Raw genomic sequence first — 15,315 nt, 5'->3', positions numbered from 1 at the left:
GGCAGGGCCCTCTCCCGTGATGATTAGAGCCGCTGGAAAGCTCCCAGGGCCAACCATGGTGCCCTACCAGCAGCCTTGGAGCCTGGCCACCACCCCTTGTTCAGGGTCAGGTCCCAAACCAGCGGGGAGGCCCGCACGGACCACCCAGACTCCCTCAGTGCTAGCCCCGACCTACGGGACCCAACTCCCCAGATGGGACCCAGAACCTGCCTTTTCACCCAGCGCCCCGGTGGTTGGATGTGCTCACAGCCCTGAGGCCAGCCAGCTGGGGCGGCCACTTGGGAACGCTTCCACGCACGCAGCTGGGGCCTGGGGGGCAGGCGCTGGCTCCCCAAGGAAGAGCCAGCGGTGCCGGTGTCCTCACCAGGGGTCAGAACCCACCTGTGCTGACAAACATGACGTCATAGACGGTGCCGTCCAGGGCCCGTGTCCTGTCCACCACGATCTGCGTGTAGTTCACGTCTCTCTTGATCAGCCTGGGCCTGTTGTCTATCGGGGTCACGGAGCCGTCCATGAGAGGGTGGTCTTTGATGAACTGTAAGGTCTTGTCCGGCAGAGTGAGGGAGCTGGAGAAGTTGGCGGCCCGCGCTTCACGGTTGATGCACTGCAGGGAGGGAGCTGCCTGTCAACACCCCGCGCATGGCTGCCCGCACACGCTCTGCACACGCCCCCCACGCAGGCCCTCAGGAGGCACAAAACCCACTACACAGTGGGTTTCTTGCACAAGGGCACAAACAGGCGCCTGTTCCCTGCAGGTGCCTTTTCCTTTGCGGCCTGATGGGGAGGCAACTACATTTGTATCCATGAGACAGAATTCCCGAGATCCACGCTCTACGAAGCTGTTTGTACCTACTTATAAGCGAGAAAAGCGTATCAAGCTTTTGAAATTGAATCTAAGTACTTATCGCTTGATAGCTCAAGAACATGGCTAAAATTGCTAAAAACAGTCCCATTCCAAAGCGCGTGAAGGTCAAGCGTGTGAGGGACTCTAGCTTCTCATGCGTGTGAGTGGACGGGTCTTACTTCGTAACTTGCGCACTGAGGGACCTGACCATTGTGGGCAGACGTGTGCCCCCCGGAGGAGACCCTGTCCTGGGGGAGAGCCCAGGCCCCGGCCCTGCACGCCAACCACAAGCTGAGCGCATGCAGCCAAACGGGCCTTGTGACCACACGGACTTCTACACAGAATTCATACTTTTAGGGGAAAAAAAAATGTGACTCGTGTTAATGGGCAGGAGGTACAGCTCGTAACCAAGAAATTGTGTATTTCTGTGCAGGGAGCAGAAAATGACACAGAACTCTTTTTATCATACGACGTTAATGCCACTAAGTGACCTGTGCCAGCCAGGGCGACCTTCTCGTTCAGCCTGCAACCCCGTGCCCTGCACACCACTGAGGACAGCACGGGGGGAGGAGTGTGCTCGCTGACCTTCCTAGTCCCCGTGGATGCCTCTTCCCCTCCAGGGCCACCCCCACCCTGGCCTGGCCCGGGGACGCACGGCGGCTGCCACCAACCTGCCCCCGGCCTCCCGCAGCCCAGCCCCACTCACCGCCCCGGGCCGCGGCGTGGGCACGGCCCCGTTGTAGCGCACCCACTTGGTGTGGGACTGCTCCACCGTGGCGCTCTGCATGTACTTCCCGCCGGAGAAGACCGCCTCGGCCGTGGACAGGTTGTAGGCACACACAGCCGACAGCCCCACGTTGTTCCTGCGGAGGAGGGGGACGGCGTGACGGGCCTGGCTGGTGGGAGTGCAGAGAAGCTGCCCCCCTGCCCACCCCGCTGCCCATGCACTCACAGCTGTGGGGTGAAGACCCCGTAGAACACGGGCTCCTTGAGGTCTGGGGACCTGAGGACAAAGATGTCCTGCAGCACGTTGAAGACGAGGTTGTTGTCTGGCCGGGAACAGATCAGCCTGGCCTTGAGGAAAGACGTCCACTTCTTCTGCAGGGTCCGCAGGCCACCCTGGTCCCCCTGAAACCGGAAGACACGTGTGGTGGGGGAAGGGCAGGCCCCTGTGAGCGGGTGCCCAGCGAGTGTGGTCAGTGGCCCCCAGTGGCGCCATTCGAACCACCTGAGGCCTCGACTGAGGAAGGCCGCGGAACCGCCATGTGGCCACTGTGCCCCTTCCTCGCCAGCTGGGATCTCGGGTCAGACAAGCCTCTCGGTGACGTTGCCTGGCCGCGGCTGGAGGGACCGGTGGGCCACGCACACACACATGGCATCACGCAGATGCCTCACCAGCCACATGCTACTGGACCCCATGAGCAGCTGCAGAGCCCGGGCCATGGACAAGGCCCCATCTGCCTCAGGCCAACACGTGGGGACTCCCCCAAAAGACAGTCCTCATCGCAGAGGATGCAGTCATGTCAGCAGGCTCTGGCCAGGTCCCCCATACACATGTTCTCGTGAGCAGCCCCCAAGGGACAATGACAAACACGCCTGATGGGACCCGCCCAGGAGAGCCTGAAACATGAGAATCTGGATGCAGGAGACTGGAATCGAAGCATTCTTACTCATTTTGGACACAGAAACCCACACGCTCTCCGCCACCTGTATGTTGGGATGCCGAAATCCCAATTCCAGCAGAATTTAGCTCACACGGTGGCCAGCCACTAAGTTTCTGTAACTTGGGAGGCCTGGGGGAGGGGAGTCAGAAGCAGGCTTGCTGAGACTGGGCGGCCGCTCACGCACGGGGGTGCCTATGCTTCTGGGGTTCACAGGGACACCCCCAGGCTGCCCGGGCAGGCTGATCATCATGGTGTGGGAGGGTGAAGCAGAGGGGTGTCGACATTTTAGAGGAAGCCCGGAACCCACAAGTCCCCTGGACACACGTGCGCCATGGGTCGGCACCAAGGGGACCTCAGGGAGCGTGCTCACCTTGCACACCCTGGCCACTCGTGGGATCATCAGCTTGAACACAAACTCATACTCCACAGACACCTCGGTGAAGAAGAAGTAGACCCGGTCATCCCCGCTGTCCACGCCATCTGGGTGTTCTCGGATCACGTCAGCAAAGACGAAGCTTGGCTCTACAAGCAGCAGACACATGGCTGTCTCTCCACATGCCCAGGGCCCCGGTGCCACCGGCAGCAATGCAAGAGGGTGCGTGTGTCACAGGGGTGGGGATGCCACCCACTGCCCTCCCTGGCCCGCAGAGGTGCCAGAGATACTGCCTGTGACCCCAGGCTGGGCTTCCCCCTGTGGCGGGCAGCCTGGGGTCCCCGGGGAGCCAGACCCCCATCCCCGGAGACCCAACGATGACACAGCCCCTGCCCTAGCCCACTCTGCAGCGAGGAGCACCCCGGGGTTACAGGCAGCTGCCAAGCCCACAGGGAGAGCCCCGTGTGAACAGCTGCGGGATCTGCTGCAACCGCATCATCTGGAGGTAGATGGCCTCCCCGCCCGAGTCACCGGGGACTGTGAAGCTCTCATATCACGAAGGACAGTGACCACGTCCATTTTCAGGGAAGTAGTGGGGAGGGTGGCCTCCAAGCAGCACCAGCTGAGCGGGGAAAGACCCAGCCTGGGACACTGGGTGTGGAGCTCTGGATGCACCCGCAGGGGGACTGCCACGAGGTCGGGGGCGCCCAGGGCCTTTGGGGAGGCTCAGCGCTGCAGATGGAGGAACACGGCGGCGGGGCTCCTGCCTCTTACCGTTGAGCCACGGGATCGCGTACTCCGTCCTCAGAGGGCTATGGGACGAGTTTCGGGAGATGATGGGCTCACTTCCCAGAAAGTTGTAGGACGTCCCAGAATACAGCTCCCCGTCTTGAGCGGCCCCAGAGGGAAGAGGAGAGGGGGTCAGCACCCGTCACAGCTCCGGTCACAGCCAGACACAAGCCCCTCTGGGGATGGGGAGAGGCCGTGGGCCTGCTCCTGGGCACACGCAACTGCTTCTGGAGGCTCTGCTGCATTTCCCCATGGGGATGGATGGCTGTGTGCACCTCATGAAGGGTGCTTCTTGAGGGCTGGGCCGTGAACACCAGGGGACCTGCACCCAGGACATGATGGTGGGCACACAGGGCTCCACATGCTGCCCTCTGTGGAGGCATGACAGTGTGAACAGGAGGCCACGTAATTTGTACAGACACACGATAACCTCGTCCCACAAGTCTGACGTGTGGCCCCAGTGGTGGCCGGTGGGCCTGTTGCACAATGAGTTCAAAGGCTTGTGTGTGGGGTTCACAGGGAGGCCCGTGGGCCTTCTGGGGGCACAGGGAATGTGGAGGCCGAGGGAGGGAGCCCCACGGGCTGCGTGCTGGCCTGGGGGTGGGACTCACCAACCATGACAGAAGTGTAGCTCTGTGCGGGGTCGAAGGGGCACCTGCCCTTTCCATCTTCTGTTCGCCCCAGAAACTGAAAGGACGTTAAGTTCTGCAACAAAACCAGGAGACAGAGCATCAGGAAGAGTTTGAACCTCTTGGCTCCCGGCGCCCATGTGCTGAACCGCTTCCCAGATTCGCTGAGGGGAGAGAGGGAGGAGCATCTGGACGCTGGTGCCTCGAGGGCCCCACGGGTTCCAGGAGCCTCATTTTAGTTATACAGCAACGACGGCTCCACGGTCACTAGGCAGCTAAGGGCAGCCTGGGGTGGGAGGCCCCCCGCGAGCGACTGGAGGCCACATACAGGATTTCAGTGCCAACGCGGTAGCATTGGAGGCGGCAGGGCCCAGGCCCCCTGAGACACAGGCACCTGGGGACTCCCGCCCCATTTGGCTCTCACACACAGTAGGGGTGATGGTCTCAGATCAGGCATCCCTCCTGGCCTGACCAGGGAGCCCAAACCCTGTGCATAAAAAACAGGAAAGCTGTGGGCCCACCTCCCATGTCAGGCCAGGGAGCACGAGCTGGGGTGTGAATGGATCGCAGCACGAGGGGCAGTCTGGGGGACGTGTGAACAGGGGGCGGCCCAGAGAAGAGAGGTTATTGGTAATGACTGTGCGTCTTCGCAGGCACCCACAGGCTTGGTCACATAGGCCAGCGCCACTGCTCTGGGCATTCGGGGGCTGCGGGGCACGAGGCAGCTCGCCCACACCTGCGCCACCTGTGTGATCCAGGTGCCCAGATGCCTGCGCCATCGGCCTTCTGGTGGCCTGAACATTGTCATTAAAAATATGGGGAGAGATTACATGTGACACCTGACTCCCTCACCTAACAGCAGACAGGCCCACGGGACCGGCATCTACACCTGGTGTTGGAAACTCCTGACCGACTAAAGCTCAGCCAGCAGATACCTGGGTGCACAGACATTTCTAATAAGACCTGGCACACATTTCCCTCCCTCAGAAAGCGGAGGTCCAGCTCTCAGTGCCGGCCCTCACACCCCCAGCGTCTGCAAGCTGAGACGGCTGGGTCGTGGCAGCCGCCCTGTGGGTCTGTGCACGAACATGGTTCCCCAGTCAAGTCCTGTGTCTGCCCCCACTTTGCACTGTCGTGTAGCTCAGACTCAAGGTTGGAGAATCTTCTTTAAGTTATCATTACTTTAGGGTTCCAGCAAACAAAGCTCTCCATGGCAGCGCACTTCTTGCCTGGCTGAGACTCACTCAATCAGGGACGGTCACTAGAAGAGGGGCCTGTTGATCCTCAGGTGTTTAAAATGCTCTTCTGGGGGATCCCTGGGTGACTCAGTGGTTGAGTGTCTGCCTTTGGCTCAGGGCACGATCCCGGGGTCCTGGGAAGGAGTCCCACATCAGGCTCCCTGCAGGGAGCCTGCTTCTCCCTCTGCCTGGATGTCTCTGCCTCTCTGTCTCTCATGGATAAATAAATAAAACCTTTGTAAAACATAAATGCTGCTCGTTCTCTGTGGTCGTTGTAAATGGCTCAGCAGGTGCCTGAGCAAAACAGGCTTCTTGTGGCAAGACGCTGCCACCCAATATCCTTCTGGCTCCCTGTTGGCGAGGGCCTGCAGAGGAAAGTGTGGGTCCCCCCCACAAAGACCTTCATACTACACAAGGCAAATGGGAGCCAGGAGGATGGACGTGGGTCAGGGAGGGAGGCACTCACACACCCATGCCATGCCGTAGCCCCTTGGAGGGGGTGCATGCCTCCAGCTACATCAGCGGTCCCCGCGTCCACAGCCGATGCCACAGGGCGATGCCCCCGGAGCCGAGCAGCAGCCATGCAGTCCCTGTGAGCCCGGGCTGCCATTAAGCAGCACACAGGGCAGCCCCTAGCACACACACCCGTTCCCTCCAGCTCTGGAGGTGGCCAGTGGGGTACAGGGGACCGGCTGGGATGTGCTGGGTGAAGAGGACGCTGCCTTCTTCCTGGCCAGCAGGCGCCCCATCCCCCCAACGTGGTACAGAGACGGCTCTGGAGGCTCATGGGCCCCAACTCCAAACCAACACGCAGGGGGTGCATTAGGGCTCCCACGTGTGGATTTGGGCGCATGGACACTTGGCTTGCAGCCCAGGTGAACCAGCAGCACGCGATCAGGATCCGAGTCCTGGCTTTTCCATCTGACCAGGCCCCTCAGCCGCAGCAGCCCCCCCACGAAGCACACGTGGCCAGGAGGACACAGGCTGGTCCACGGCACATTGGTACTTCTGTGTGCCAACAGCATGCATCCCAGAAGCTCTGCCCATGGCCAGCTCTGTGCCGCTGGCCCCGTGAGCCCTGCCCTGCCCTCCCCTCGGTGATAGCGGTTCACAGGCAGGACACTGGCCTTCCAGGAGCCCGGCCACTGGCCCCGTGGAGCCCTCGCTGCCAGCCCCCCAGGTTGCCTCAGGACCCCTCTGCTAAGAGCACTGCCCCAGGAGTGGGTGCCGCAGCCTTACCAGGTGGTCGCAGGCTGGCTGGAACGCGTTGGTCCCGCACACGTACAGGGCGCTGGCACTGAGTGGCTGCAGCACGCGGATGTAGTTGAGACATTCTGTCTGCAAAAGGGAAAGAAACGAGCATCAGCCTCCACTGGACGCCGCCCTCACGCACTGGGCACCTCGGCTGCCCCCGCACCTTCACAAGCTCGCTCGGCCCTGCCTGGGCAGCAGGGTCAGGGCACAGACCCAGCCCCCCGGACAAGCCTAACTCTGCAGCTGGACTGGGTGCTTGTGTGCCAGCAGCGTCCCCGGGGCAGCCGTCAGGGGCCGTGACATTTCACCTCCACCACCAATTCACACTCGGCGAAGATGCGCTGGCCTCAGACCCCCCTGGACACCCGCTGCCGGACAGATGCACTGACTCTCTTCAACACCCGGGACCGGCCTCGCGTGGCCAGAGCTGCAGAGGGGCCGGAGCAAGGTATCCCGCCTGCCCTCCCTGTCCCCGGGGACCCCCCCATCCCGGGCCTGCCCAGTTCATGGGACTGGAAACAGCACTTCTCTGGTCTCCAGGGACAGGCCAGGCGAGGGAGGGGCCCGAGGCTGTCCCTGCAGGAGAAAACCAGATGCCATCAGAGAACACGCTATTTTAGGCTGAAATGTATGTACTGGGATTATATGTGTTATACGGACTATTGTCTGAAATTATCTCTGCCCAGGGAAGGTTTTTCCTCCCACCACAATTGTCTTTAATGGGTTGGCAGTAGCTCACCCTCCCCACGTGACCCGGGAGGGACTCTCGTCTCCGAGCAGCCTCCACGTCGGGCAGGGCGAGCATTCGGCCTAATTTAGCTTTCAGACAACTCCCTCCAACACTAGTTATTACCACATGAAGCCTGCATTTTCCCCATTTCCTAAAGCAACTTCAGATCTAGGGACTTCGGTGAACGTGTGCAACATCTTGCTAAAGAAAAAGTTCAGCAGGAGCATTTTTTTTTTTTATTTTGAATCCTTTTGAAATTAGCCAACCACTTTAATCTACCTGAACTCTGGTGTCCTGCCCAACTAGCAAGGAAGACGGGGCTCTTCCATTTGGGGACTCGGACACAGGCCTGGCACCAGGTCGGGGCAGGGGGCCCAGGGAGTGATGGGGGGCACAGGGGGTGGGGGGCAGCACTGCCCACACAGCCAGCACACGGACCGGCCCAGTACCTCCTGGAGGAAGAGCGTTTCTCAAGGCACGGTTGCTGCACCAGATGCAGAAACCCTACGGCCACCCCGCAAAGCTGGTGGGGTGCTGGGGGCTGGACGCTGCACCACACATGTTCATCCCACGGGCACCAGGAAGGATTTTCTCTATCAGGTTTGGGGCCATCTGAATAAACGCGCCTATGTTCACCTTTACAAAAGTGTGTCAGGCACCCACCATGTGGGGGCTCCTGACTTGAGAGATGCCCCCCAATCGTTGGGGTGCAGGAGGGGACCTGCAGATCTGTGATGCTGTGGTCACGTCACTGGGGGGCTTCTGAGACCAGAAATTACCTGTCTTGATTTGCCCTTTTCTGCACATTTTGCTTTTTTATCTTCCGAGACCTTCCAATACGCCTGTTGGGAGAAACGAGAGTCCGTTTCAGTGCATCTCCCCCATTCAAAAGGGGACGCTGGCGTCAAAACCCATGGCTCCCAAAGCACCCGGGGGCATGTGGGGCACAGACATTGCCCCTGAGAGCAGACATGAGATTGCAAAGCCAGGCTCAGCCAGCGGATGCCCGAACAACTGGGGCTTTAAGAAGTTTCCACCAGGACCATTCCCCCGAAGCTGGCACGCCTGGCCCCCCAGATTTCCATCATTCCCCCCAGATTCCCATCACTCGCCACAAAGCAGCAGCCAACGCTCACATGCTGAAGTCTTAGACTATTTATCAACAAGCTAAACCACAGGCATTTTCAAATGGCAAAGTTGGCTCCTTCATCCATTCAGACCGACTCGAGGGCAGTAAAAGGAAAGATAAAGTCCTGTGTTTCCCGTGACCACTGGGCTCCCTTCAGGTTTCTGTGCCCGCAGCCTTGGCAGCGAGGGAGCACCTGCTCCCCCCCACCACGCGTGTTCCCATGGCCTGTGCTTGCATGATCAAGGCCGACCAGCGGCGGAGCCTCTGCCCCCTGCCCCGCACAGGACAAGAGGCCATAGGCCACCCCACAAAGGGCTCCCCAACTCCTGCCTCACCTCCAGGATGCCCCATCTCCCCGTGTGATGACCCCATGACCAACGCTCAGAGAATCAAAGCCAGCTATCGGGGGCTCAGGGGTCAGGGAGCACACGGAGGCAAATCCCCGTGGATGCCGCCCTACACTAAGTGTCCTCCACGGACTGGCTTCCCACAGGGGGAGCAGCACACCCCTTGACAACCATGCGGTCCATTTCCAGAGAAACCCAAGTCCTCATCAGAATGACATACCAAGGCAAATGGCCACTTGCCTCGGAAAGTAAAATAAAAATGATTTCATCTCCATCCACATAAAATGCATAAGGACATGGGAACATGAACACTGATGGGCCCCCCTGGTCTCTGAGGGGACCACTCCCTCACCCCGAGGGGACGCAAGATGCACAAAAAGAGCCATGTGGGCTCCAACCACACACGCAGAGGTCGGCATAGCCCCGTTCTTTTTTTAAATTATTTTTTTGAAGATTTTATTTATTCATGAGAGACACAGAGAGAGAGGCAGAGACACAGGCAGAGGGAGAAGCAGGCTCCCTGCAAGGAGCCCATTGTGGGACTCGATCCCAAGACTCCAGGATCACACCCTGAGCCGAAGGCAGGCTGAGCCACCCAGGCTGCCCGCCCTATTCTTTTCAGAGGCCGACGGCCAGCATCTGGGTTATCGGTTGTCAGTCAGGCAGAAATAAACCCGATGATACCAGACTCGGGAGCTGACGGCAGAACAAAGCACAGACGTCTGGGGCGGAGAACGCATAAGACCAGCTCGGCCCTGCTCAGTTCCAGAGAGCAAGAAGCCAACCCCAGCCACCGACTTGAGCCTAGGACCTATGGTTATGGAGAGGCTGCCAGCAGCCAGGGACAGTCTGAGCAGCAGGTCCTGCTCGGGCCACCACGGAGCAAGGCTCTGCTGATGCGCTCAAATTCACGACTCCAAGGTTGCTCCGAAAATCCAAATAACCAAAATGCCACTACCTCCCTTGGGAGAGATGGAGGGCATAGGGCGTGAAAAACAGGCAAACAGAGGCCTGGATTTCAGGTGCTGATCCAGCCTTGTCTAAAGGAATGGCTCCTGGGGACGTGAACGTCCCCTTTGGTGACAACTTCCTGCTCCTGGACAGGGAAGGAGAGGCTGGGCCGGGCAGTCCCTGGACGCAGTCCATGATGCACCTGCATCTCTGCACCAGAGGCGGGGAGGGGGGCCCTGCCTCGGTGGATGGGCCTGCCCAGAACGCAGGAGGTGGCTTTCCCAGCGAGGGCTGGGGACACCTGATGGGCAGAGCGGCTGACCCCAAGAACAGCCTGATCTCAACCACATTCAGACGTCATTTATGATGGTTTCTGGAATCTGAACAACTATTTTGATAACATATTTGGGCTGTGATTGTGGTATTTTGCTTATTTTGACAAAAAAGAATCATTTTCTTTAGGAAGGAGACACCCAGGGAACCCCTTATGGATGAAGCATGGGTCTGGGGTTGGATTTGAAGCCTCCAGAGGGACCAGAGCACGAGGACATAGGTGCAGGAAGGTGACTCCGGCCTCTAGGAGCTGAGGGGGGACAGGCCTCATTGACATCACTTCTACTCCCACATGGGCTTGAGATTGTCCATGACGAAGAGTTCACAACCCCACGAGGAAAGGAGGGTGGCCCCTGGGTGAGTGGCTGGCCTGGGACGACGGAGGCTGCCCCGGTGCATCCCGGGACGGGCTGCTCACAGGCGGGCGGGAGGCTGCTCACAGGCGTGCAGAATACTGTGGGCCGGCCACGGGGTGAGCAGCCTCATGGCCAGTGAGGGGCCTCACATGCCAGGAGGGGCCGAAGTGCAGGTTCAAGGAGAAAACCCCAGAAGGTCTGTGGCCCACACGGCAGTAGAGCGGAGCCCGTGCCATACCTCATGCTGCTTCTTGGAGACGTTGAGTGCGCTCAGGGCAAACACGGCCTCCCGGGCACCCACGTACAGGGTGCTCTTGTCCTCACTTAGCAGCAACACCGAGTAGTTGAAGATGCCGGGCTCGTGAAACTTCTCCAGCTGCACCTCTGGGGATAAGGGAGAAGGTGAGGCCCTTCTGAACTGGGATGCACTGAGCACCCTGCCTGGCTTCAGCACACCGTCAGGTCGCCAGGGCCTGGCGTGGACCCACTGCCACGAGGCCAGCCCCCGGCCTAAGATGGCCACGAAGAGCAGAGGACCCAGCAAGGCCCAAGCCACTGTGGTTAACCAGTGCTGTGGCCCAACATCCCTTCCTACTCCTTCCAGCCCAGCTGATTCCAAACCCTGCACTCCATGTGGCCTCCCAGGGGTGTGGCCTCCCAGAAGCATGACCTCCAAGCACATGACCTCCCAGGAGTGTGACCTACAAGGAGCATGACCTTCCAGCAGTGTGGCCTCCAAGCACGTGACCTCCCAGGAGAAGGACCTTTCAGGATTGTGACCTCCCTGGAGTGGGACCTCCCAGGAGTATGGCCTCCTAAGCACATGACCTCTAGGCCCATGACCTCCCAGGAGTGTGGCCTCTAAACTCGTGACTTCCCAGGAGTGTGACTTCTGAGGAGCATGACCTCTAGGCTTGTGGCCTCCCAGGAATGTGACCTCTGAGGAGCATGACCTCGTGACCTCCCAGGAGACCACCGGCTGCCTGCACGCCTCAGGCTGCTGACTGCTGTGCTTGCATACTCTGATATGTGTGTTTGATCATAACACAGATGAACTGTATAAAAAACAGAACTAAGCTTTCCTTATTCAGTGAAAAAAAATGATTTAGCTCAAAACCTTAAAAAAAATATTTTGGCGGGATCCCTGGGTGGCGCAGCGGTTTGGCGCCTGCCTTTGGCCCAGGGCGTGATCCTGGAGACCCGGGATCGAATCCCATATCAGGCTCCCGATGCATGGAGCCTGCTTCTCCCTCTGCCTGTGTCTCTGCCTCTCTCTCTCTCTCTCTGTGACTATCATAAGTAAATAAATAAAAATTAAAAAAAAAAAAATATTTTGGCAAATATGTCCCTTAACCTGAGTATTTTTCAGGGACAAGTACCACCAACTTATAAAACAGAGAAATGAGGGATGCGTCCTCTCTTACGAGGTCATGGTGCCGATATGCAGGAACACGAGGCACGGGCAATGGGCAGTTACGTAAGTGCGCTCGCTGTGGCCCGGCCCCGGTGGAGGGGTCTGAACCCGGGTTTCCTTGGCCTGCCGTCCTGCTCTCCTGATCTTCCAGGGCTGGACACAGACGTGCGGACGCAGGCTCCTGGGCACGTGGCCTGGGGCTCCGCACAACACGGCTGGGCCCTGCGAGCCCTTGCTGCACTGAGCCCGAGGGACCTGGGGTCTCAGGACGCGGCTCCTGAGAGGGAGATGGAGCAGATGAGAGCAGCTGGCTGGACGCTCGGCCACCCGTCACTCAAGGCCCTTGGAGTGGCGTTCACTGAGGTTCGGGCCTGGGCCGCGTGCACACTCCTTCGGGTGCACAAGGGGGAAGCATCCTTCCTGGGACCCCTGCACCAGCTGGGCATGTGCACCCCGGGGCCGAGGCTCTTCCCCTGCTGCAGGTGCACAGCACCCCCTCCCCCCAGACCCAGCACAGCCCCCGCTGCCCGCAAGTCTCCAGGGAAGGGCCAGCCCTCACCTCTGTGCTCCCAGGTGATCCTGGGGACCGGTGCGAATGCCACCGTCATCCCAAATGCCATGGCCAGGGCGGCAAGCAGCCCACCGATGGGGGCGCACATTCTCACGCGCAGGCGCCACGGGGGGGGCTCCGGTAGTGAAGGCTCGTGGGCAGGGAGCCCGTGGTGGGGGTGACGGCCAATGCTGCTCAGAGCCGGGGGGCCACGACCTGCAGCACGGCCCGGAGCGGGTGGATGGTGTGAATGCTGAGGACCCGCATCTCCCAGGCACTGGGTGAGGTCCCCACCGCAGATGTCGAGGGCCACCCGGTTCTTCAATGGTGCGCTTCTCTGCGGCCTCACGAAGAAATTCTGGAAGCAAGTGAGAAGGAAGGTCACAGGTCAGGATGCATAGAGGAGCACCTGCTGGCTAGATCTCCCTGGGCCCCTGGCTTGCTCTGTGCCGGGGCAGGGTGGTGGGGACGCCGCCCCAGGGCAACACTGTGTCCCAGTCACCCAGGGGCAGAGCTCCAGGACAGATGGGGGCCGGACCTGGACAACCACCCACCTGGCTGCTCAGCGTCCCCCCAGCATGGACGCTCATGGTCAGCTTGCAACGTGATGCAAATGCCTGAACCAGGGGACAGGATCTCCCCAACCCTGGCTTCCCAGCTCCATAGACCTCGTCGGCAGGTCAGCCAGGGCCCAAGAGCAGGAGCAGCAGGTAGAGGCTAAGCTGGGGCACGTATGCATGTGTGCACACGCACACACGAACACATGCACACACATGCATGTGCACACATATGCACGTACACATGCACATGCAGGCAGACACGCACACGTACACATATATACACATGCACACACACCAAGTACATGCATACACGCACACACACAGGTGACCTCGCCATGCAGGCTGGCTGACCTCCCGCAGCAGACACGGCCACCCCCACGGCCCTGCTCCCGCAGCCCCATCTGCCTGTGGTGAGGGGCAGCTCAGCCTCACTGCAGGTCGCTGAGGCGGGGCTGTCCCTGACCTGGGTCCCCACCGGGACCCCAGCGGGACTGTGACCAGGATTCCTGTGGGCTTCTCCCAAACAGCTGTGGGAGCAGAGATGGGACCCTTGCCTATCCAGCAGGGGGGTGCAGGTATGTCACAGCAGGACCCTGTGCTTCCCCGCCCTCCCCTAGGGGGCCCGGCACGGTGTCCACTCGCAGCCCCCCAGCCCAGGTTCCTGCTTCTGGGAGCTGGTGGAACAGTCTGTCCTCTCAGCCCAGGGCAGGCCCTGCTCACCCCCTTGTCTTCCTTTCATCCCGCCTGTGGGTCCCTCAGTCCAGCCAAGCCCTGGGCCCCCTCTGGAGCCTTCCTCTCACCCCAAGCATCACCACCAGCCTCCTGAACTTCACTGGCCCTCAGGGATGTCTGTGGACATCCAGTCCCCGCAACAGTTCCCTGCTGCTTAGCCCCCCCACAGGGCCCCCAAACCTACCATACACCAGCTCCTGCTGTGCCTTAGCACCTCTGGCCCAACCAAACCTCCCGAGGTTTTAGGAGACATTTTGGCCACCACCTCCAGGAAGCCCTCCTGGGCTGCCTCATCTGGCCCAGGAGGCCACGCTGTCTGGCCCCTGGAATCCTTGCCCGAGCCCTAAACCTAGCACCCCATATGGCTGGCCCCCGGCACCACATGGACCACACAGGGTGCTATAGCGCACCTTTGCCTCTCGTATGTACACAGAGCACCAGGATGGCCCGCCCCCCCTCCAAAGGAAGGGGCTCGTGGGGCCCTGTGGGGAGGGCACGATGGGGCCTCAGCGGCTCGCCTGCCTGCTGGGTCAGGTCCCGTCCTCCCGGCGCCCGTCCTCTCCCCAAGGCCGCGTCTAGCCCTGCAGCCGGGGCGCCTGCTGGCTCCCGCTCCTGGGGTGGCATGTCCTGTGCAGACACCCACCTGCCCCCCGACGGCCAGACAGGCACCCTTCTCAGGGACTACTGAGCCGCGGGGTCTCTGTCCCGGCTACTTGAGTCCATGTGGCAGCGCGACAGCAGCCCCGAGGGCGCTGGGCTCCCTCCCGTCCTGCCCCCAGCTGGGGGCAAGGCTCCTCCCTGTGTGGGTCCCCTGTGACCCTGCGTGCGGCAGCCCCCAGCACCCAGCGAGCCCCGACAGTTGGGGAACCGGGGGACACTGAGGTCCCAGGAAGAGCGGCCTGTGTGGGCAATGTGGACCTCCACCCCCAGGCCGTCCCCACCATGCCCACCCGCACCTGATCCCCCACAGCCGCCTCCCCTTCCCTCTGTTCCATGCCTACTGCCTGTCCCAGCATCCACGTCCCTTCTTGCTTACTGACAGGGTCTCAGTTTCCCTGGGGACACCAGTGCGCCCAGCTCACTACAACTCCCAGCTTCCCCGGAGGCAGCAGAGGCTGAAGAACTGGGAACGGAAGGTATCAGGTGCAAATCCCAGGAAAGCTGACTCGGTTAGCGTTGGCAGTCTTGCCTTCAGTCTTTCCTCCATTTGGTGCCTGGAACTTGAACTGGACGGCTGGAGTTCCGGGCGCCACCTCGCAAACATGAAGACCAGGGTCTCCTTCTAAGAACAGCCAAGTGGAAATCCACTGGGGACCTCACACCTTCCCTCTGCCTGCCTCCAGACCTGCTAATAAGCCAGTAGTCTCTTCAAGTTACCGTTTTCCAGGTTTTTATTACCAGCAGTTGGATAGAATTCCAAAC

At 60.4% G+C, this 15,315-nt stretch overlaps 1 protein-coding gene across 5 annotated transcripts in view; it reads right to left on the bottom strand.

Moving 5' to 3' along the window:
• The window catches only part of SEMA4D (semaphorin 4D), a 63,379-nt gene that overhangs the window by 15,878 nt on the left and 32,186 nt on the right, over window positions 1–15,315 (bottom strand). For all 5 annotated transcript variants that reach the window (XM_038527312.1, XM_038527314.1, XM_038527311.1 and 2 more), the window contains exons 3-12: window positions 12,611–12,959; window positions 10,876–11,021; window positions 8,301–8,363; window positions 6,777–6,875; window positions 4,282–4,375; window positions 3,656–3,769; window positions 2,879–3,030; window positions 1,797–1,972; window positions 1,551–1,707; window positions 382–604 (exon numbers count right to left, since the gene is read on the bottom strand). In XM_038527312.1, the coding sequence (XP_038383240.1) occupies window positions 382–604; window positions 1,551–1,707; window positions 1,797–1,972; window positions 2,879–3,030; window positions 3,656–3,769; window positions 4,282–4,375; window positions 6,777–6,875; window positions 8,301–8,363; window positions 10,876–11,021; window positions 12,611–12,959 (1,573 nt within the window). The remainder of the gene's footprint in view (window positions 1–381; window positions 605–1,550; window positions 1,708–1,796; window positions 1,973–2,878; window positions 3,031–3,655; window positions 3,770–4,281; window positions 4,376–6,776; window positions 6,876–8,300; window positions 8,364–10,875; window positions 11,022–12,610; window positions 12,960–15,315) is intronic.

Source organism: Canis lupus, chromosome 1, assembly GCF_011100685.1.
Source record: "Canis lupus familiaris isolate Mischka breed German Shepherd chromosome 1, alternate assembly UU_Cfam_GSD_1.0, whole genome shotgun sequence".
NCBI lineage: Eukaryota > Metazoa > Chordata > Mammalia > Carnivora > Canidae > Canis > Canis lupus.
This window is presented reverse-complemented; position numbering and strand designations above follow the sequence as displayed.